The 22931-nt window shown below is 38.1% G+C and overlaps 2 protein-coding genes across 3 annotated transcripts in view; both read right to left on the bottom strand.

Annotated features, from left to right (window-relative positions):
- LOC144586395 (uncharacterized) overlaps positions 1 to 22931 on the bottom strand; it is a 593808-nt gene that overhangs the window by 310547 nt on the left and 260330 nt on the right. The window lies entirely within an intron of this gene.
- Positions 1 to 22931, bottom strand: part of KIF6 (kinesin family member 6) — a 235694-nt gene that overhangs the window by 35608 nt on the left and 177155 nt on the right. Inside the window, exons 15-16 of one of the 2 annotated variants that reach the window (XM_078383032.1) lie at positions 6435 to 6485; positions 4480 to 6135 (exon numbers count right to left, since the gene is read on the bottom strand). In XM_078383032.1, coding sequence (XP_078239158.1) covers positions 5973 to 6135; positions 6435 to 6485 — 214 coding nt within the window. In that variant the 3' untranslated portion in view covers positions 4480 to 5972. Of the gene's footprint in view, positions 1 to 4479; positions 6136 to 6434; positions 6486 to 22931 lie in introns of those variants that run through there. The other variant, XM_072991469.2, reaches the window with a different exon arrangement.

The raw sequence follows: 22931 nt of genomic DNA, 5'->3' as shown, positions 1-22931 counted from the left end.
CCTTTTCAAAGAGATGGTCATTATTTCTACTTGCTCCATTTAGTTTTCTTATCCATCTATTAAAGACTTCATGGTCCATAGATTGTATAAAGTACTTTTGCACTCTGACTGTTTGCCCACCCAGGCTGGCTTCATATTTACAAATTCCCATATTTCTTAGCATGAGCTCTTAACTAAGGAGAATTGGACATCAACATGTCAAGACAGTACTTGCCCAAAGTACATGTGTAGTTGTCTGCTCCAATATAATAAATAAAGTGTCTTTCAACTATATTTAAGAAGCAACAATGATAGTAGTTCAATGGAACATGAGCAAATTGCTGTTTGAGAAATGTTTGAAGATTCAGGCTGCTTACTACTGCTTGTTATTGGTTTTAACTAAGATGAGTTGGCCACCATGTAACAATTTATCTCTTGACTTTCTGACAGGTGAAGTTTTTCTCAGACAATCTTCTATTCCTAAGTCTGCATGTGAACTAATGTACGAATTGTGTGGTGAAGGCCATAACTAGGGCTTAGAAGTGAATATACTTGTCAGCATATAAATGATATGGACTAGAGGAACTCATTGTGAATTCATGACTGCAATATATGAACATTTCACATGACTGACACAAAACAATGAGCACATGCCATGAGGTATGTGTTATCTTATCATCCATCCCCCTTGCCAACTCATAAGTGGCTGTCTGGTATTTCTGTCTAAAAAACAAAAAAAGTAAAAAGTAAAATAGTAAAACAAACCTTGGGGTCATCTAATGACTTAAATTCATAGGAAGAAATTTCAGAAGAAACACTTGGAAGCATTTCATACAGTTGGTGTATGGAATCAAACATTGTAACATTAATAGCAATCACCTTAAGACGCCTTAAAAATGGTTCATACAGAAAAGATAATCCATTCAAGGGCTATTGGCTAGGAGATCTGAAAAATGAAATTTCTATGTGGAGAGGTTACACATATGGTAAACATGTAGTGCAGTAATATTACACAGACATTCCAGGTGGATGTGTCTACAAAATGTTTAATAACTACAGATGGGCTATTCGTATTCATATACCTGGATATACAAATATGAATAGCAGCATCACAGGTACCTCAGAGGTCCATTCCCTCCCTCCAGAACCAGCCAGTCCACTCACTATTTGGCACATAGCCCTTGGTTCTGTCATTATTGTCATTGCACCAATCGCAGAAGGAGCTCAGCTGACTCTTCTCCACCTCCCCACGCAGCTGAACAGGGACAGTCCCTGTCCCACCTCTGCACTGGAGTGGTTGGCTGTGTGGGGAGGTGGAAAAGAGCTGGCCAGGTTCCTTCTGCGATTGGCAAGAAAACAATGATGACAGAGCCAAACACTGAATGCCAAATGCAGAGTGGACCAGCCAGTTCTGGAAGGAAGGAATGGACCTCCACAGCACCTGTGGTGCTGCCACGAGTATTCATATTCATATTCATATCCTCAGGGATAGGAATGCAAATAGCCCACCTCTGTTAATAATAATGTATAAACTGTTATTCTGCCCAGATATCTCTATAAAATATCTGTTTGTCAAAGCAAAATAAAGAGAAGGTGGAAGCAATATAATGAAGAGCTACACACAAGAGATATGAGGATGAGAAATTCCTTTGAAGAAGTCTCCTATGATGAAGAACTTGCAATTTTAGAAAATGAAGTAAAAACTCATTTCAAATCATTTGGAAGAAATAAATCACCAGAACTAGATGGCACACCGCTAGAACTATTACATGCTACATAAAGTGAAAAAACATAATAGGAATATGTCAACAAATGTGGAAAACAAAACAATGACCTATAGATTGGAAACATTCAATATACATTTCAGTCCCCAAGAAATGAGACCCCAAGGAGAGTCTGATATTCAAGCTGGATTCTGAAAAAGAAGAGCATTAGAGATCGTATTGCAAACATATGTTGACTACTGGAGTATACCAAGGCATTTCAGAAGATCAATCAATGCTTCATAGACTACAACAAAGCCTTTGACTAGGTGGATCATGAGAAGCTATAGATTGTTCAAAAAGAAACAGGTGTACTTCAATTACTGTTTTAAATGTATTATAAAATGTCTTGAGAATTGTGGTTTGTAGGCAGGAATTATATATATATTTCAAGATTAACTTTGTATTAGAAGCAATTACCGTATTTTCTTGTGTATAAGACACCCCATGTATATGACGCCCCACTTTTCTAATCCAAAATTAAGAAATCTAAGTGGGGCTTAGCAAGTGTAGGGGGAAAGGGATCAAAGTGCTGCTGGATCGCTTTGATCCCTGCTTTCCCCTCCACTTGTTTTTTGTTTTCTTCTCAGCTTACTTCCATATATAAGACGACCCTCAATTTTTAGTCTAAAGATTTTAGACAAAAGTATAGTCTTATACAAGGAAAAATACGGTATTGATTAAAACCTCAGTATAGCCAGCCTGTGTGGCCTTGGGCAAGCTGCACAGTCCCAGGGCTTCCCCAAAAGAACGGAATGGTAAACCACTTCTAAGTATTGTCTACCTCTAAAACTCTGAAAAGGGACATCATAAATCTAACTTGATGGCACATGAGGATGACGATGGTGAAGTAACACTGTTTTTAATTCACTGCTTATATATCACTGTTAAAAAGTACAAGTTGTCTCAAATGCATTAATGCTCTCAAATTGAAGGACATGTTTGCCATGACAAAAACTCAGCAATTTCTGCATAGCCAAGTGAAAATAATTATGATATATATTTACCTTTGCCTGCACCTGTGAACATACAATGTTGTTTCTTTTGCCTAACTGGATCATGCAGAAATGTCTTCAGCACAGGCTCAATACACAAGCATAATTTTAATGAGTAAAATTTGCTTTTTATGCCTATTTATTTTTTCCTTATGTTCCTTGCCATTTTTGCAGATTCTCTGCCAATAAAATCTTTCACCATGGCACTGAAGAAATGTGAACCCCAGAAGATATAAATCAGTCAAAATTCCCCTAGGCAAATATTCCTGGAATGTTTTTGAGGCTTTCTTCCAGAGCTGGTACCAAAATCTTGTTCCAAGATCAATGAAAAATGTATGCTTTTAACAAATATCACTTGATCAACCACCTTTTAGTCTCAGAATTTAAAAAAAAAACTATTAAAGCCAAGTGTTTTACTCTGCACTCAGGGAAACATCTGAAAAATGAAGTTTCTTATGTGTTTTAAATGAAGAAATACCACTAGAGGTCACTCTAGTAAATGAGTTCAAAAGCACAACATGGTTGCTGTGAAGAAATTGACAGATAGATGTGAGTTGTTTTTTCAATTGTATTAAAAACACCAGAAAGCACTGTTGCACTGAAGCAACATTAAGAACATCAAATGCCATGAGAAATTGGATGCATGTTAAATTTTCATACTATGTTGCCTGTGGCGAATAATTTTAGTGTGGATTTAAACAGTTCAAACAGCAATAGCATTAACCATAAATCATAAATATTCTGAATTTACATGAAAACCACCTGATATCAGTATGTGAGAAATCTGCCAAGCAAGGAGAAAGAACAGGAAATCCAAATCACTGAAGAAATTGGAAAAAAGTGAACTGTCTGGGGAAGCATGGTCCTTTTTGTATTTTAGCGGAAACCAGGGTTGTGATCAGACAACCTCTTAGACATATTTGTGTAGCTGTGATTGGCAGACGTAGATAATCAGCTGATAGAGATAATATATTGATAGTCAATATACATAAGTAACTAGGTTTGTAACTTGTTCTACCCCTAGATCTGATAGGCAGAACTAGGAAGCATGCAATAGAGATGTCATCATCACAACGCATCTTATATCTAAGTTGCCCAAGAATAAAGAGTTGAAAATTCTTTGGGAGAAAGGGAGATAATCAATCAAATAACAAGCATTTTATATAGCTAGGCAATAAAGCCCTGAATGTTCATTCATATATAAGTTGAAGGAATGAGGAAAATTGAGTGGGCATCAGGAAGGCTGGAATGTTTAACTGAATGATCTGTTATAATACCTAATTTTAAAAACTTTGAATACTTATGTGCTGCTTCTTACAAATTTGATTTCTTCTGCTGGCTTGTAATACCACTTTTGTACTGACAATATCCAGCTGTATCTTTCCATTCTCTCGTTTACCTCTCTGCTCTTACTAATATTTCTTGTTGTCTTAACAGCTATGTCTGCCAAAATGTCAGATCATTATCTCAAATGTAAAAGGCAGAAGACAGTGCTTTTCTGTAATTTTCACTTTGTCTTCTCTTTTTCTTGGAACTGATCATCCTTTGGGATAGGTATTTCATAACCAAACAGGGGCATTTGGAAATTTTGGGTAAGGGAGCCCCATGCTCTATGAATAGGTTAACTGGCAATTATATCAGATCTACAGTATCTGTTTCTTTTACAATTTGAAATTTTACTGCATTTCAGTTCAATCTCTCTATCAGTCCAAATCTCATGTTGACTTGGTTAGACTATCTCCCAGCTTCTGTAAGGTTCCCCCTTCCCTCCACGTTACCTGTGGTCAAGATCCATGGTTTATTTGTTTGTTATACAGCACTCAATACAGATTAGGCAACACATAGATAATAACAAATGATGATTGACTATCATATACTTAATTAGCCAGTCAACCAATTCATCTATACAGATATAGTGTATGTAGGGCAAAATCCTCCTGGGGTAAAGTTATGAAACATAAATTGGATCCAGTGCTAGTAATACTTAATCTAAATGAATTGAACTGGTTTCAGGTTCCAAGACTCTCTAGGGATCCCTTTTGCCCTGGGGAAGCAATTGGGATTGTCCAGATGAGGGAGGGGAGCTTTTAATAGTCAAAAATTGCTGCTGGATTGCTGCTGCCAGGAGTCCTAGACCTTGGAAGTGGTGGGCAGGGGAATAGGAATCTTTAAAATTAGTTATAAATTAAATATTACTGATGCCAGATCCTGTTTGCACAGTGCAACTTTACACAACAGGATTTTGCCTATAAAATACAAGCATTTATGAAAAGCGCAAATGGCAAGTAAGGCATTTTTTCCTTTTTTCACAGACAGAAAAATGACCTCTGCTTAGACAAGGCTTGCTACAGCACATGCCTGCATCTAGTAGTATGTCTATTACTTACTCTAGGAAAAGAACCACTCTAACTGGGTTATTCATTATGCTGGAACCTGGACTGACAATTACATTGCTTCTCCCTGGTCCCAGCAGTTTTTAAAGACACATCATGGTTCTTAGAATTTTTTGTTTGTTTTTTGTTTCACCATGGGTGCACAAGCAATGTGGGCTATTACAGCAACCCAATACAAGGGGCCTTATGAGTTTTTACATGTGAATTTTGATATAATTCAGAGCTAGTTCTTATGCTTAACAATGGGTCCACATTACTTTTCCTTTTCCTAGCATATCTTATCTGCTGGGATGCAATTACTCCTTGAACTATTGACAGCATGTCATTGAGAATCCTGAACTTTCTGTATATGTTGATGTGGCAAGAAAAAAATGAAAGTCTGTCTTCTATGAAGGTTATCTTATATTAGAAATGTACATTTCTAGAAGTCCAACAGGGAAACAGATCATTATTCAAAGTGTAAGTGATATTATGTCCACAGAGATGGCCATTTTAGATCAAAGGCAGCTGTTTAAACCAAGATTTGAAACAGAAGAAATCTTAATTAATTTTGCTATCAATCGGTTTGCTTCCCTGAATGTCCTGATGTATTTATGGTTACAGAAATAGCTTCTAGGAAAGCTCACAGGTGTCTCTGTCGAAGAAGATACAATAAAGAAGAAAAAAATATTCTCAATCCACAAACACGGTTCTCAATCTTTCTTTGTGATTTAGCAAAACAATCAATAATCTGATATTATTATGATATATGAAAAATATTAGAAATTGCTGTGTTGTCATTTTCAGTGCCACTGAACTGGAATCCATGATCATCTATTTGTTCAAAGCAAATGAATTAATATTTAATACAGCCTTTCACACATTAGCATCTGTGAAGAATGAAGACTACTTATACATTTGAGAAGGTTCATCAGCTTTTCCAGAGATATCTGGAAACATGTGCAGTGCATATGTTCTTCTATCTGTTCACAGGCTCTGATGTCACAGTTCATCCCAGGACAACTGCTAAATAAAACAAACCCAGGCATAAATCAAAATAGATCAAAGGATTATTCCATCAAGTAGTGGAATAGTGTATGCCTAGTAAATCAAAAGGGCTAAATCTTCAGTAGCTATCACTAACAATGGTAATAAACTTGTTTTTATTGTTGTTCCATCATATGATTCTTCAGTAAAATGAGGGAAATGTATATAGTACTGTTTGAAATATATTGGGCAGGGAGCATAATGAACATCAAGAAGACTTTTGATAACACATGGGCACTTTTGCATAGAGGTAAAGAGTACTACTGTCTTATACCCACCTTGAGCTGCTCTTTGCATGTGACGTTGCATTATCTCTTCTTTCAAGCTGTCTGTGCAAAGGTAAAATAAAATGGATTAAAGATTTTTCAGCACCTCAACCATCAATATTTAAACTTTTTATGTTTTTCTAGTTTTCCTTACATTGTGCAGACAGCACAGGAATATACCTTGCATCGCTAGGAAAGAGATCTCCTAAATCTTATGTCCTTATCTTTTCAGAAGCCAAGTTTTGTGTGCTGGTTTTGCTGCCTCTTACAGCATCTTGAATACTAACATGTTTTATTTGGCATGAGCTATTGCAGACGGCAGCCCACTTCTGCAGATGCATCTCATGCCACAAGTCTCTTTGTTCTTTATCTGGACACTGCCAGTGCTACAAGAAATGAATGATATGGCTCAAAGCATTACTTTATGTAACACATTGCTCTGCAATAGAGTCCTAATATAGCAGTACAATCACTCCCATAGAAATATAATCTGATACTGTTAAATATATATATCATGAAACTCTGATAGCCAAGTGGAGTGGAAGAAAAACAGGCTTCATAAAACTACTGACGGGAAACAGCTACTACTAATCCAGCATTTTTTTTTTAAAAAAAATCTCTAAACATTTCAGTATTCTGAGAATAGGAGAGGAGGGTAGTTAGGACAGATGTTCTAAAACTTCCATGCTTAATACAGCTATGGATCAGATCATTTATATACACGAGCTGCACAGCCTGCTTATTCTCTTAGTCAAAGAATATAGTATAAAAGTGGAGTCAGGCATACAAGGAAAAAATGTTAAAGTATATGGTCAAACCCCAGATTCCAAATTAAAAAGCTTTATCAAGAATTTGGTGTGGATACAAAGGTGGGAGAGAGAAACTAATCAGAGGACTCTTCAAATAACCTGAAATAGGAAATCCATAGATGGAATCCCAAATGTACTCATCAGAATCAAGGATCACTAATGAAGTGTAATAGGCCCCAGATTTTTCACAGATTGTTCAATAATTCAAATTTTAAGGTCATGGGATTTGGAGGGGATTACATGGGAGAAGGAGGTATATCGATCAGATATTGGCTTAGATACATTACTAGGTCAGAACTAGAAAATTCAGAGACAAGATGCTTGCGGTGTAGGCATAGGAGCTCCATGACAGACAGATCAGCATCTTTTAACAATATAGGATGGAGAAAATGAAAGGTGTCTAGGAGAGATTTCCAACCCACTCCTGATAAGGATGCTTATGAAGCTGAATTTGGTGTGTTGGTCCATGTGTGGTATTTTGACCTTACACCCAGAACACCTTTTAAGCAAGACAGAGGCAGCGATAAACAATAACAGGGAAAAGGGCAAGGAAAAAATGTGATCATAGTAGCATTTTTTAAAAAAGGTGATTGACAAGGGAAAGATGAAAACAAAATATTGGGGCATACATGAAGAAGTGATAAGAGAAGTACTAAAATGAAAAAAAGTTGTTTGAAGAGAAAACTGTTTTTAAACCTCTGGAGCACCCTTTTTTTGGTGCTGCTACTTGTGGTGGACAAAAGGCCTGGGGGAACTATGAGATGGATCTGGGAGCATGCGCAGAAGAGACGAAAGAAGGGAGCTCGTCATCAGGCTTAAAAGCCCTGGAATGTCCTGAAGGGCTGGTCTTCACAGGTGCAAAATTTAGCTATGTGCATCATAGATGATCATGGAGAAGAAAGGCATTTTATTTTGAAGTATTTTTCTACAAATGTATCTACACTGATTTCTCTCCTTTGTTCATAGCAGTCAAAATTGGGAGAGCTACATATGAATCATAAACTGGAGGCATTACTTTATAGAAAGATAGGAAACCTTGCACCAGATCAATGTGTCCATTTAGACCCGTATTTTAAGTGCTAGCTGCATCTCTCTGGTGTCTCCAGGAAAGTTACTTCCCATCACCTGCTATCTGCTCCTTTTAACTGTAAACTGAACCTGGAATCTTCTACATGTAAAGCTTGTATTTTTGCCACTTAGCTACGATCCTTCCCCTCCTGCTTTCATGTGAACCTGGCCTGACGAGGAGCCTGTTGAAACTTCCTGCACTCCTGCAGCATGTGGAGACTATGTGAAATTCAGATCTCCCCCCATTCCATTTGAACATTTGATTATCTTTAAATATATTCCCATGTTTTTACATGCCAATTTTAATTTATGTCTCTTCATTATCCATCAGTTATTTTTAAACTTTAATTTAATATCTGATTTAAATTAATTGCCATCCAGTCCATTCAGAGTTATGGTGAACCTTTGAGGGGTTTGTAGGTATAAAATATTCAAAAGTAGCTTACTAGTTGTTCTTTTTATTGATGCTATCAAACCATGTAACTGATCCAAAGCCACACCACTGTCAAGGCACATCACCCCATCAGCACACAGGTTCCGGGTGATCTTGACTGATCCCGCTCCCAGAATGCACAGTGGATATTCAAAATCCCAGCTCCTGGCTCTGTAGCCAGGCACTCCAACTCACTGAATTACACCTGATTTATTATACTAATTACTGCCATAATGATTGTATAATTTCTAGTAAAAAATGAATTCCTTATTAAGGGAGAGAACTAAACTAAACTTCAGTAAGTTTACACGTCATAAAAGCAATAAGAAATTGTATTTCAAAAAAGTATATATGATGGGTGCCTATATACTTGCACTCTACACTGGATCCTTGCTGGATAAGGTACAATTATAAGGGGTCAAAAACAGACCTTGGTGATTCCACTTTAAATCAATTTTTGTTAGTGCTGGAAGAGCTACACTGTTTCCTAGCTTCCTGGGGAAACTTCATGATAAATGTGAGAGCACAAAAGATTCCAGGATAAGTTTTCACTATGGCTGCACTTCTTTAAAGAAATATTTGGCTGGAACGTATCTTTATTTTATGTATTGTATAAATTTGAACATATTTTAAAATAATGTACACATGGGAATAACTTCATCAGAACCCATGTATAAAGAAGAGGAAGAAAGGAAGCCAAAATGAGAAGCAGTTTGAGAATCTATTGAGTTCAAGGGAATATGGGATCACCATAATGATTTCACAGCAGGATGTGAAAGGATGGTTAAAACTGAGCCAGTGAGAAATAATTGTACTGTTAAGAAATACATTACTGTTCTGAAAATGAAGAGGTAGTTCTCAAGCACAGAAGGATATGAAAGCATAATCTTATATAGTTTGATACACATCTCCTATACACAGCTTTTCAAATTATTGTTGCCATTGTTGTTATAAGTCGGAACTGACTTATAGCAATCCTAATAGCGCTTTCAAGGTAAGTGTATTAGTTCCACTCCCTCAGTGAGCTTCCATGGCTGAGTGGAACTTCCAGGATCAAAAACATTCAGAGTACTGTACTCATTACATCCCTAATCCTGAATGCTATTAACATCTGCCCTAAATCCAAGCACTGAAATTAGAATTACAGTGCCTTCTCCTATACCATTTCACTGAAGTCACGGTTCAAATAATGTCACTAACCCCATTGGCTTTATTTATTATTTAGACCTTTCCATTAGGGAAGAGTTCCAAAGCAAAATTTTGCTGATCAAGATAGTATTCTGAAAAAGTAATTTTCCTTTTGAGATTAATGAGGCTTTAGCCACTGGAAAAAGGGCTATTCATCATCTTGAAACTGAGGTAAGTATGCTGATTCATGGTTTGAAATCTTTCATAAGTGTTTAAGGTTGGCATAGCAAATTAGCACCAGAGCTGAGTCGGAACATAGCATGGCTTAGAGTGCGCCTTCCTATACCCTCTCATTGAAATCACAGCTTGATAAAGTTTCAGGACAGACAAAGTATTCAGTGGGGGAAAAGACAGCATGGAAGCTGATTATGATAGCAGCTTTCTAGCTTAGGCTATAAAATTGATATTCAAAAAATTATTTACATACAACATTTTTCTGCCTTTCTCTGTGTCTGATACTATTAATACTATGGTATCATACAAATAAAAACAGATGCTCTGTGCAGAGGCATGCTAGAAAAAACATGCTCAAACTCATGTGTGTTGCTGTTTTCAGTACCAGTTCAATTAAGAATAAGAGTCAGTTAAAGCTCACTTTCCAGGTGGAGTCGGTGGCCAGGGGCGCCTTCCTTCAGCTGCGGAAATTGTACCAGCTACGGCCCTACATGAACGGGTGGAGTCTCATGACAGTTACACACGCACTGGTAACATCTCGTATAGATTATTGCAATGCGCTCTACGTGGGGCTGCCTTTGAAAATGGTCCGGCGACTGCAACTGGTCCAGAATCGAGTTGCGTGGCTGGTGAGTGGTGGGGCCGCTAGAGAACACATCAAGCTGATTCTGTTTAAGTTACATTGGTTACCAGTTGCTGCCTGGGCCCAATTCAAAGTGCTTGTTTTGACATATAAAGCCCTAAATGGCTTGGGCCCTGGATACCTGAGGGACCGCTTCCTTCCATATGAGCCTACCCGGAGTTAAGATCTAGCTAGGGGGCCCTTTTGAAAGAGCCATCCCTCAAGGAGGTAAGAGGGATGGCTTGTAGACAAAGGGCCTTTTCGGCAGCTGACCCCAGACTATGGAATGCCCTCCCAACTGAAATTCGTCTGGCGCTGACATTGATGACATTTCTGCACCAGGTCAAAACCTTCCTGTTCCAGAAGGCTTTTAACTGAAATAACATCAACTGTGGGTTCTGAAGGCAATTTTAATTGTATTTTAATCTTTATCTTTTATTGTATTTTTATTGAATTTTAATTGTTGTAAGCCGCCCAGAGACCTTTGGGTAGAGTGGGTGGCATATAAGATATAAATAAATAAATAAATAAATAAATAAATAAATAAATAAATAAATAAATAAATAAATAAATAAATAAATAAATAAATAAATGATAGAATGTTTGAGAACATTTTCTGTCCAAAGTAATGTTTTCCCTTCCAAAACTACTTATGCCTGTTCTTCCATGATGAGATTTTAACTTGTATGTTGCATGTGTTAGCTTTGTTTGACTTTTCCTGCCCCTCAAGAGAAATCTTGCAGTAGTGATTCTATCAGACTCCTGACTATAGAAGGAATTTACCTGGTTTGCCATCATGGTGGCACCAATGGTCAGTTATGTCACAAAAGTGCCAGTGTCACAAGAGCAAGGTCTGCTGTTAGTCAGCTCTGGTCATTTCTGTATAAATTATGTAACCTTCTTAGAACAAAGAAAAAAGGGACAGGTTGGGATGATCTGGCCTGCAGAATTAGACGTTGTGGGCCAAACAATCATGTGTTCAGCTGTGTTTTGCAAGATTCTGCCCCCCAATGACTAGATTGCAGTAGGGGTGTGAAGAGCCAACATAAGAGTGGAGTATACATCAATAGAACTGTCATCTCTCATATTTTGATACTTTAATTCCCTGAATTCTCCATTAATTCTAGAACGAAGTCCAGAAACCCAACTCAGCATACCTCAGCCACCACCACCCCTGGCTTTCAACAGATTTTGCCTGTACCATGGACTTCTTCTGCTTCTCTGTGGTTGATTTGTTTAAAAAAAGGAGAGGAGTTGTAGTGTTTCCTGGGAATTATAGTTCTTTGTAAGGCACCCTCTATAGGGCCTAAAGGGCAGCGAGATTAAGACTCTCGGGAAGCACTACAGCAGCTTCCTCCCTTTTCTTCTTACAAATGAACAACGGCAAGCCCGGAAATAGGAAAGATGGAGACACTGATGATGCAGGTGAAATCATGTGAGAGCCCTTCTCTTGGGAAGGGTGCCAAAACCTGCAGCTGTGGTGATTTAGGTTTCTGGGCTGCTAATTCCTGGAATTCTTAGAAAATTTTGGTAATTGAAGTCCAGAAACAGAGCATACCTGCATATGTCAACACCAGCCAATTAGGAATAAAGAAGGTGGAAGGGCTGTACTGTGATAAAGGAAGGTATTTGTTGGGGAGGGTGGGATGGAAATAGAAAGGGAAAGAAAGAGAAGAGCTTAGAGAAAAGAGACAATAATGGGATAAGACAATAGGAATGAGGTGAAAACAAAGTCAAGACTACTGGGAGAAATGTTTTAGAGGAATCAGGGCAGAATCCATTAATGCCAGGTCTAGTGCAAACATTAAGATCATATACTTTATTTTTTCCAGCTGCTTCCTCACATCAAGCAGACAAGCAAAACACTGACTTGCCTCAATTGTATTCCTATTCAAGGTAGTTGTTAAAACAGCTTTGTAACTTGGCAAAAGTGCCAGAGTTTGCTTTTCCTTTACTCATTACACCATTTCCCTTTTGTATTTCATCTTTTTGATCGTGGACCTGCAGGTAGGGGCTCTATCATGAATGTTACACAAGTTTCTAGGGAACCTCTTACAACAGTAAGGTAAAAAATACTTTATGCAAATAAATAAATATGATCCATATTATACTGAAAATATGCAAAGATAAAAAATCCTGTCAATATTTAATTCTTTCTTTCATTTATTATTTGTTTTATTATTGTATGTGTTATGGACTGTTTGTAAAATTCTTATGTTTTCGTATACACCTTATTGGAAGCCGCCCAGAGTGGTTGACCAGACCAGATGGGCAGGATATAAATCAAATAAATAAATAAATAATAAAATAAATAATATTTTGTCCTATAAGGAATGTATTATGATTAAATCATGGAACATTTTATTAATACAAAAAACAGAACTATACCTATGTATAAATCACCATGCTATATCTTGCAGTAGCTCTTAAGGCTTTTTGGCTAAGGCCATATAAGAGATTATGACTGAACTATTTCTACAAGTATAACCCCTTCTTGGCTATTTAAATTAAATTAAATGAAAGGCTCTACAAAATATTTTTTCTGCTTTTTGCTGATAATGAGACAAAAGAAGGAAATCATGTGTCATTATTGATGGATGATTTTACTGTTATAATTATTTTATGTATTGATTGCATTGGAAGCAGATCAGAGAGATTAACATTTCTGGACAAACTTTAAACATTGTGGATTATAACAACACAGTACTGACTCAATTATTGCTTTGGCACAGACACTTCTGCTCTTGGTCTGGCACTTACTATTAAATTAGAGGTACAGGGGAAGGACTTTACTTCTAATTTGGTGTGATGGGCACACATATTGCACCCTCATTCTAGTCCTGCATTTATCCCTTTCTATCAGGAACACACACTAGCCTGTGCATATTCGATCACCAACCTTGATATTATTTACAGAACTGAACAATCTCAGCTTTTATTTTAACAAAGGAGTTTCTTGCCCTTATGGCTGTGAAGAAATGGCAGAAAGAGAACATGTGCTGGTTTAAACTATTTTCTTTTCTGAAGAGTCATTAAAAGTTTTAACTGTTTAATAAAACTGAATGGAAGTAGCTGAATTTCAAAATGGTCAGCTAGGAACTGTCTGAAATGACTGCAGAAATGTCTATGATTAGGGAATGTACTGGTAGGTGCAATGACATGATTAGGACAGTGTTTGGTTTGCACATAATCCTGCCACTACTCTCCTGTTGCTATTCCTACTGTTGACAAAGTTACCTTCACTTTCTAACTTTGATTGGGATGCCTCTCCATATAGAATATGGTGCCATGGTCAATGTGGCATTTGCCCAGTTCATAAATATTCATATGCTATTTGAATAGACCAATACATCATGTGAAAGGCTGGACTGGATGAATCCCAAACCGGAATTAAGATTGCTGGAATAAATATCAACAACCTCAGATATGCGGATGATACCATTCTGATGGAAGAATGTGAGGAGGAATTAAAGTACCTCTTAATGAGGGTGAAAGGGGAGAGTGCAAAAATGGTCTGAAGCTCAACATCAAAAAACAAACAAACAAAAAACAAACCTAAGATCATGGCCACTGGTCGCATCACTTCCTGGCAAATAGAAGGGGAAGATATGGAGGCAGTGACAGATTTTACCTTCTTGGGCTTCGTGATCACTGCAGATGGTGACAACAGCCATGAAATTTAATGACACCTGCTTCTTGGGAGGAAAGTGATGACAAACCTAGACAGCATCTTAAAAAGCAGAGACATCACCTTGCCGACAAAGATCTGCATCATCAAAGCTATGGGTTTTCCAGTAGCAATGTATGGAAGTGAGAGCTGGACTGTAAAGAAGGCTGACCGCCGAAGAATTGATGCTTTTCAATTGTGCTGCTTGAGGAAACGCTTGGGAGTTCCCTGGACTGCAAGGAGATCAAACCTACCCATTTTGAAGGAAATCAACCGTGAATGCTCACTGGAAGGACAGATACTGAAGCTGAGGCTTCAATACTTTGGCCATATCATAAGAGAAATCTCCATGGAAAGAACCCTGATGTTGGGAAAGAGTGAAAGCGAGAGAAGAAGGGGATGACAGAGGATGAGATGGTTGGACAGTGTCGTCAAAGTGACCAACATGAATTTGACCCAACTCTGGGAGGCACTGGAAGACAGGAGGGCCTGGCGTGCTCTGGTCCATGGGGTCACTAAGAGTCGGACACGACTTAATGACTAAACAACAACAAAATGGGAGTGCTGGAGGGCTGGAGTCACAAGGTATAAGAGACTCAGCAGCAGCAGGAGTTTAGATTGACATGGATAACATTTAGATAGGGTTTTGAGATGGAGAATTAGAGTGTTAGTTGGAGAGTTGACAGAGTTGTGAAGTTTGGGTGGGAGAATGGTGGTTGAGGGTGGATAAAGAAGAATGTTTGTTTAAGAGTTAACAACATTGCTTGTTCTGTAAACACCTGTATCAATAAACAATTTCTATTTGGTTCTTTTAAAATGACATGTGGACTGGACATCTATCATTAATAATAAGTATTGTTGGCAGCTGAGGGACATGTAGCGTGAGCTCCTTTGTTTAGTGGAACAAATAGGGGCCACGTGGAATTGTGACAAATTGGTGGCACAGTGCTGGGTTAAGAAACAATCCAGTGAAAACTTGAATGGGCTTGAGTTTAAAGGTATTCCTAGCTAGTAGGGGTTAGTATTTGTCGTAAGAAGTGGTTACCCATTAGAGTCATTCCACTGACCCCTGAACACCCAGAGAGGTGTTGTGTGGAAAAAGATTTATTATATAGAGAGGTTTCAATGGCACCTCATGTGGGGATGACCCCACAAACAGCTAATTGTCCCTGTTAAATACAGATTAAAGATTATAGAAAAAGCACACAGAGGTGTATTTGGGGCACACATGGGAATCTCTTGCACCAAGCAAAAATTGGCACAGAACTTTTATTGGCCTGGAATGGGGAAGCAAGTGAAACAATATTGCCAGACATGTGATACGTGCCAAATGAGTGGTGCTGGGAATGACAAGATGAAGGCGAAGCTATGCTCATTGCCAGGGATCTTGAACCCTTGCCAACATGTGGGTCTGCAAAAGTCCTTAGAGATAGCAGGCCAGAACTTGAGGAGTGCTCATGTAAAGCAGAGGGGCTGGTATGATGAAAAAGCCCAGGAAAGAGCATTCTGTCCCAAGGACATAGTGGTGATGATGAGACCCATAGAGGGGAGTGAATTGCGGTTGGCAGGGTCAGGACCTAAGGATTTGTTGCAGCAGCCCTGGAAAGTTGAAGGGATACTAGTATTAAGAAAGCTCCCCATGCAGCTGCAAAAGTCCTGAGAATCTGGCAGAACAAACCCCGCCCTGAGAAACCAGAGATTAAAGGAATAGAGCCAGATGATGGAAATCTCAATACATCTGAAATAAGCCAATCCAACAAATTGTACTTAAAAGAAGCTTGCCTGTGAATCTTGAGGTGACCCGGGATAGTGGTTCCCCACATATGAAGAGTTTTGCTACTAAAGTACCTGTGGGTGAGTTTATTGGTGAGGGTGAAGACAAAATTTCGTTGTATGGGTATACTGTGTATCTACTTACAATGACAATAAATTATATTATTATTATTATTATTAAAAGCAATAAGATTTTGAGGAAGAACGGAGTCATAGCTGCTCTGGAGGAGAGGAAGAAACTGCCTACCATTTTCCCAGTTGAGAAAGCAAAGCCACAAGTCAAAAAGAAATCAGGCTTCACCCAGAAAAGGAGAGGCAAGGACATCAAGTGGACATCAGAGTGCCAGCTCAGACTTCAAGACCTGTCCTTGTTGCACTGGACTTCGACTGGGAGTTCATCATATATACGGATACATCAAACCTGGGACTGGGAGTTGTGCTATGCCAAGCGGATGACCAGTGGAGGTCTACATCCAGTGACTTTCATCAGCAGGAAGCTCCAACCTGGTGAGAGACATTTGTCTGCCATTGAGAGGGCCTGCTTATCTACTGTATGGATGCTGCAAAAAGTGAAGCCCTACATTTGGGGAAGGAAAATTGTCCTCTGCACCAAACATTACCCTTTGGTGTTTTAAACTTTCTTCTTTTCTCCCAGTACCACTTTTTTTTCCAAAAAAGAAGAAAATTTAAAACTCAACAAAGCCTGACTCCCAGCACTGAAAAATACAGCCTGCAAAAGGTCAACCAACTCTACCCAGTTACAAGGACCGGAGATAACTGTGCACAAAAGACCCGCTAATGATGCCCATCAATCACAGTGACAGATAATCTCTCCCTCTTATCACAACAATATACCCACAACCAAGAAGACGCTGATCACCACAATCACCCATCTCCTGAAAAGGACAAAAGTGATCCACAGCTATAAATACTAAACTATCCAAACAAACTGCACCAGAACACAGACAGAGTTCTGATTCCTGTCCTCTGAAGATGCCGGCCACAAAGACTGGTGAAATGTTAGGAAGAACAAATTTCAGAACACGGCTAAAGAGTCTGAAAAACCCACAACTATTCAATAAATGTTTTTCTGAATTGTTATTGCTAAAGGGCTAAGCCCCAACTCTGCAAACTCCACACTCAGTTGAAAGCTGAGGGTCATTTCCAGCCAAACAGTTAATGTTTTTGTTACTTATCTCTCTCACAGAATATCCTGTCTGTGATAAATCTAGTTGTAGGTAAATCTTTGAGTGCAGCTTAGAGTGCATGCATATGGATAGGGGGACCTATCCATATGCATGCCCTCATTATGATCTTAATGATTAGTCATATGCTTAATGTTAATTTCTGCATTTAATTGTTCCCATATTTGTATTTATAACAGGCACCGTCAGAAGCTGATTACAGACAAGGCAGAATAATGTTCTCTTTAAATATAATGCTCAGCCACAAAATCAGCCTAAAGGTTAGATTTCTGGCTAGTATGCATCTCAAGAAGCACTTTTACACACAGGATGCTAACCAGCATACCTCCCTAGGGTTCTATTCTACTCTTGTGTTATACAGTTGTTAGCTATGCAGCAAAAATCGGAACAATCTTTTTTAGGGTACAGATGCATGCAGTTATACAACCATGTGGTTATACAGGACCACAAGAGAGAAAATAAGCAGGGTTAACATCTGCAAAGTCACATGACTGCAATATCACATTGCCCTTCAAGGACAATGCTCCATTGTCACCATAATGTAATGAAGTATTGTTTGTGCTGCAGCACAAAATTATTGGCGTAGGTGACCAAACAATCAGCTTATTATTTCTATTGCCGCCATTTCAGAACGGATCATACAAACTAGTATATATGTTAGCAGAGACAGAGTGTGAACTAATATGAATGATATGACCCCTGAAAAGATATTATATTTACTAATAAAATTAGAAAATTATTTCAGCACTGCTGCATACACAGTTCTTTTCATCTAAAAATAGAGAGGTATAAACATTTTGTACTGCCAGTTCTATAATTTCTAAGAACACAAATGTTCAGCCAAGAAACAATGAAGCATCCACATATTCTTACAGCAATACACCTTTTTATCCCAATAATTTGATGTGTGGACAAGGTAACTTTTAAGTGAAGTCTGGATAAAACTGAAGTTAGAACTTGGCTAACATTACTCTTAAAATTATACATTCTGAAGGCTCACCAAACAAGTTGCTAAAAATATTCCCACAGTTGATACCAATTCATTTTTTTCCTGAAAGAATCATTCTTCATTTGAAGATAACAGTGCCAATAAAATGTTGAATACTGCAGCTCCACATGTTCTGGCTAAAGAAGAAGGAGCTTTGGGGAATTCAGGAATTTGTTCAACATGCAGCTAGCTGTCATTAAGACTGTGATAAATCTGCTGGTTTTGGCCTCAATTTCTGGATATACGTACCATCCTCCAAGGTATGGAAAAGAGATGAAACTAACAAAAGTATTGTTCAGACTTTTGACGGAAGGCATAACATGACACGACTGGACAAAAATTGTCAAGGGGAACCTTTACCTTTACCTTTATAACATGAAGAAATAGTGAAGATTAAAATGAGAGGAATCAAAAAGACAAGTCCCTTTTCTGTTGGAACTCTGCTAACCAGATATTGATTTAAATATATGAATGACTTTTGACATTCTGTGTTCCTAATTAGCAACTGGTAGGAAACATAACAGCATTAAGTTGCTGTTCAAAATATTTCTGTCTATTCAGAAGGAATACAAAATCAATAGCTCCTTTGAAGAGGTGATCACCATGACTGATAATTTTCTTACCTGGGCCACTGGGAGTTTGTTTTTTAGCCCTTAATGATTAATATTATATTATGATAAGATTCCAGATGGAACCTGTTACCAGGAATGGGGTGGAACATTGAACTGTTGGTGGAGTGGAGGGGTGAACAAAGCGAAGATTCTGTGTTACATATGGCTCCCAAGGCTGCTGTTGAGTTCCACAGACCCCACAAAGTTTCCTGTGACCATATCTATAACCAAGATTTTTTTAAAAAAAATAACTTTGTTTTATTTATATTTTCAGAACATTTTTTCAGCTCCTGGAATCCAGGAATAACGTTTTTTGAACTGAGGTGTCACAGGGCTCCCAACCACCTCCAATCAAAAACTTAAAAAAAAAATCAGTTCCTGTTTTGATTCTTTTCTCTCAGACACTTTTCAATTAGTTCTTTGTCCCTTCCACAGCCTCACTAAAGTTGCTCTGAGGAAGTGTCATGGTTTAGAGACTGAGGCAGTCTGTGGTTCAAATATTGCTTCTACCATGAACTTTCTACAGGGCAACACCATGTCTTGAAAGTAAATCACTGTAAGCCTGGTGACATATGCTTTAAAAATCCGTGTTAAAGTCTGTGTTGGTTCTTTATTATAAATCTGGCTGTAACAAATTTTATTAAGTGAAAAATAGTTTTAACCAAAATTGGTGGGTTTTTTTAAACTGAAAAGCCTCCCCACCAGAGCTCTAGATATTGTCCCTCAAAATATGAAAAAAATTCCCCTTAGAAGGCATAAGGTGACTTTTGAAGAGGAAAAAGGAACACTGAAGATCTCCATTCATGTGTTCAGTCTCAGGGAAATTTATAACATTCCATTACAGTATAATGTTTCTGACTTTGCATTGTGACAGACAAGAAAGAATGAAAACTGAACCAGGAATTGTTTCACATCTGCAGAAGTTAAACCTGCACCAATCTCCTTTGTGTGCAAAGAAAATGTGCTGCAGAACTAGACAAAAGTGACCACAATGATAAAGTTTCCCCTCATTTGTGGAAAGAGTCCTTCCATCAGCAAAACCTTCTGATAAAGAAAGACCCTTTGGAATGGAAAGAAACCCAAATGATTTGCCACTATATCTGCTTGTGACAGGTAGACTAACATGGCCATTACAACAGAACTACTGTATGTCTGGCACTTCTGGCTATAGTAGATTGGGATTACACTGAAAGACAGCATGGAACCAGCTGGCCTTGCTAATAATTTCCAATGCTAGAGTCATTACCAACTGCTACAACTTCAAAACAGGAATTTAAACATGTTTAACTGATATAATTAAGCACAAAATGTTATTTTAGTTAATAAGGTAATGTAACATGTACATGTGGAGTCTCCCATGTGAAACTGGTGACTTCAATTTTGTGGGGGCACTGAACTGTGTTTCAGTTTGCACTTTGCAAAAGTATTTAAGATGCTCAACCCTATTGTAGGCATAGGTTTCCCAATCTATGAAATGGGAGTCACCAGATTTGAAAAAAAGATAAAGATTAAGGTAAGATAAAGAAGGTAGTTCTCAGCTTCAGTTGGAATAAACAGCAGTATCCTAACAGAATATTTTTGTCATAGTAGATGCAGTAATATTCAATTTTATAGCTTCTTTGCTGGGAACGAGCCCCACTGAATTCAAGGGTAATATCTTCTCAGTGGTGCTATATTGAATTCCATTAACATGCTGACTGAAGACCAATGGCCTAAGAAGCTTAGTACAGTATTAAGAAAAACCTTAATACATATTTCCATCCTTACAGAGGGCAGAAATGTTATACTATTACATAACAGCAAAGGGGCATATTTGGCTTCCAAAAGACCTTAAAATTATTTTGTTATCTGAAGCAGAACTGGTCTGGCAGTAAAAAAAATTGAACCTGTCTTATGACAGACAAAATCTGTTTCCTAATGCATTTGCCTCACTCTGCGTACTGCTGTAGCCCAGTCCTGCTCAAATATGAATTATTTTACAAGATGTATCAATGTATCTTATCTATTCTGCCTCTTACCTTCTAGGACCAGTAGCTTTCCAAAACAAGCAGAATACTCACTGTAGTCTGCAATAACATTTACAGAAGGAAAGATTCTGTCTACAAGGGCAACTGTTGTTTGTATTCTTCTCCATTTTCAACACTCTTAGCCACCACTCATTGTTCTTTTAAAGAACAAACTTTGTTCAAATGCTGATAAAATCCAGTCACATTTCTCATATGCCCTTGTGCTAAATTGTCACTGATCCAAAAAATAACTTGGTCATACTGTGAGTCTGGTTGCTTAGGGAGTGTGAAAGCACTGGAAAATCCATAAAGACCAAAAAGTGGTAGTACAAGCATTGTAGCCACCTAGGCATTGCCACTTTAATTTGTGCACTCATCACACATTAACAAGGCCAATCACTGCACAGAAAAGAGAGTACAGTGGCCCCTTGACTTACAGACGGCTTGACTTACAGACGGCTTGACTTACAGACTTCTCTGGCCACAAAATTTAGGTTTGACTTGCAGCCTGAGAATTGACTTACAGACCAGAAAAAAACCAAAATGGAACAAAAACAGCCTGTTATGGGATTAATCGGTTTTCAATGCACTGTAGGTCAATGGAGACGGCCTACAGACTTTTTGACTTGAGAACCGCCTTCCAATATGGATTAAGTTCTCAAGTCAAGACCCCACTGTAACTTCTTTTTCCTTCACAGATCATCTCTTGTTCTTGCATGTATGAGGCCAGGCTACACAAGAGAAAGAAGTCTTGACATTCTTTTCACTCTTTTCATTCTTTTCACTTCATAATCTTTTTCTTCCCATCTCTAAATCCATGTCTAGAGGCAAGAGAGCTATAATGAACATGTGCCTCAGCAGTGGACAAAGGAAGCAGAGCAGTGTGCCACACCAAGCTGAAAATTAACCTGTTGGGCAAGGCTAGCGAGTGGCAATGCCAGGACACATTAATAAACAGAGTTCGGTGGAATTGAAGAAAGGAAAACTTAAGTGGCCTGATCTGTGGCATAAGGGTCAAGGGGCAAAGTGTTGGCCTGGTAGAATTATAGGCAAAAGAACAAATACCTCTGCAACCAGCCAAGTAAGAGGTGCGGAAGGACGAACTATTATTAACCCCTTTACCAAAAAAGTCAGAAGAGTGACACTCCCTCCCCTTACTCTGCATGAAGCTGCAACATGGAATATAGTAGTGACATTACTTGGTATTCTACATTCAGATTCTTCAGTGTAAACAAGCAGTGGTCCCAAGGCATTCAGATCCAACTAGAGGGCCTGTCCAAATTCTAATGTACGTATACTGACTTTATTCAGCTAAGATATTTCCAAGTCAAGTCCTGATCCCTGAGTAGCTATTACTTGCATTTTTACTGATTCTTCTAACCAAGCTTCAGAACCTCACATATTCTGTTACCACCCACTTAAAACTTTGAAAAGGTTGTCTAGTCCAAAATCTATCATTTTCTGGCAAATAATGTACTTCAACACTGTATGATCTGGTTTACTAAAATAATGGATACACATACTATAAGACAAGCACTTTCATCCAAGTGCTTGGACACATAACTAACAGCAATAAATGTATTAGGTTAGAGGATCTGGACATTGTCCCTAGTTGTTTATCACATTTGTTAGTCTTCAAATTAAGAGTTGGCCAATACTACAGTTCAAAAAGAATAACAAAAACAACAGAAAACAAAATCCCATATGGCTAAGGGTTCACTGTCCTTTAAGTTAATTACATATTCAAAATGATGATGCAGACTAGTCTTACTGGCTCCAGATGTCTCAAGATATAATTAATTTCTGTTTGCATTTTATCATTTGATTATTTTCAAAGAATAGCAGAAAAGAGAGAGCTGCTTTCTTTACAATTCTCAGCATGAAAACAAACCATATACTGTAGACAGAGAAGGAATTACTGTAGTATCAGTCACTTATATCACTTCCTTTCTAAGGTGCAGGGCA

The sequence above is a fragment of the Pogona vitticeps genome, chromosome 1 (assembly GCF_051106095.1).
Source record: "Pogona vitticeps strain Pit_001003342236 chromosome 1, PviZW2.1, whole genome shotgun sequence".
In the NCBI taxonomy this organism is placed as follows: Eukaryota; Metazoa; Chordata; class Lepidosauria; order Squamata; family Agamidae; genus Pogona; species Pogona vitticeps.
Note: the sequence above shows the minus strand (reverse complement) of the source record. Positions and strands in the feature narration are given on the sequence as shown.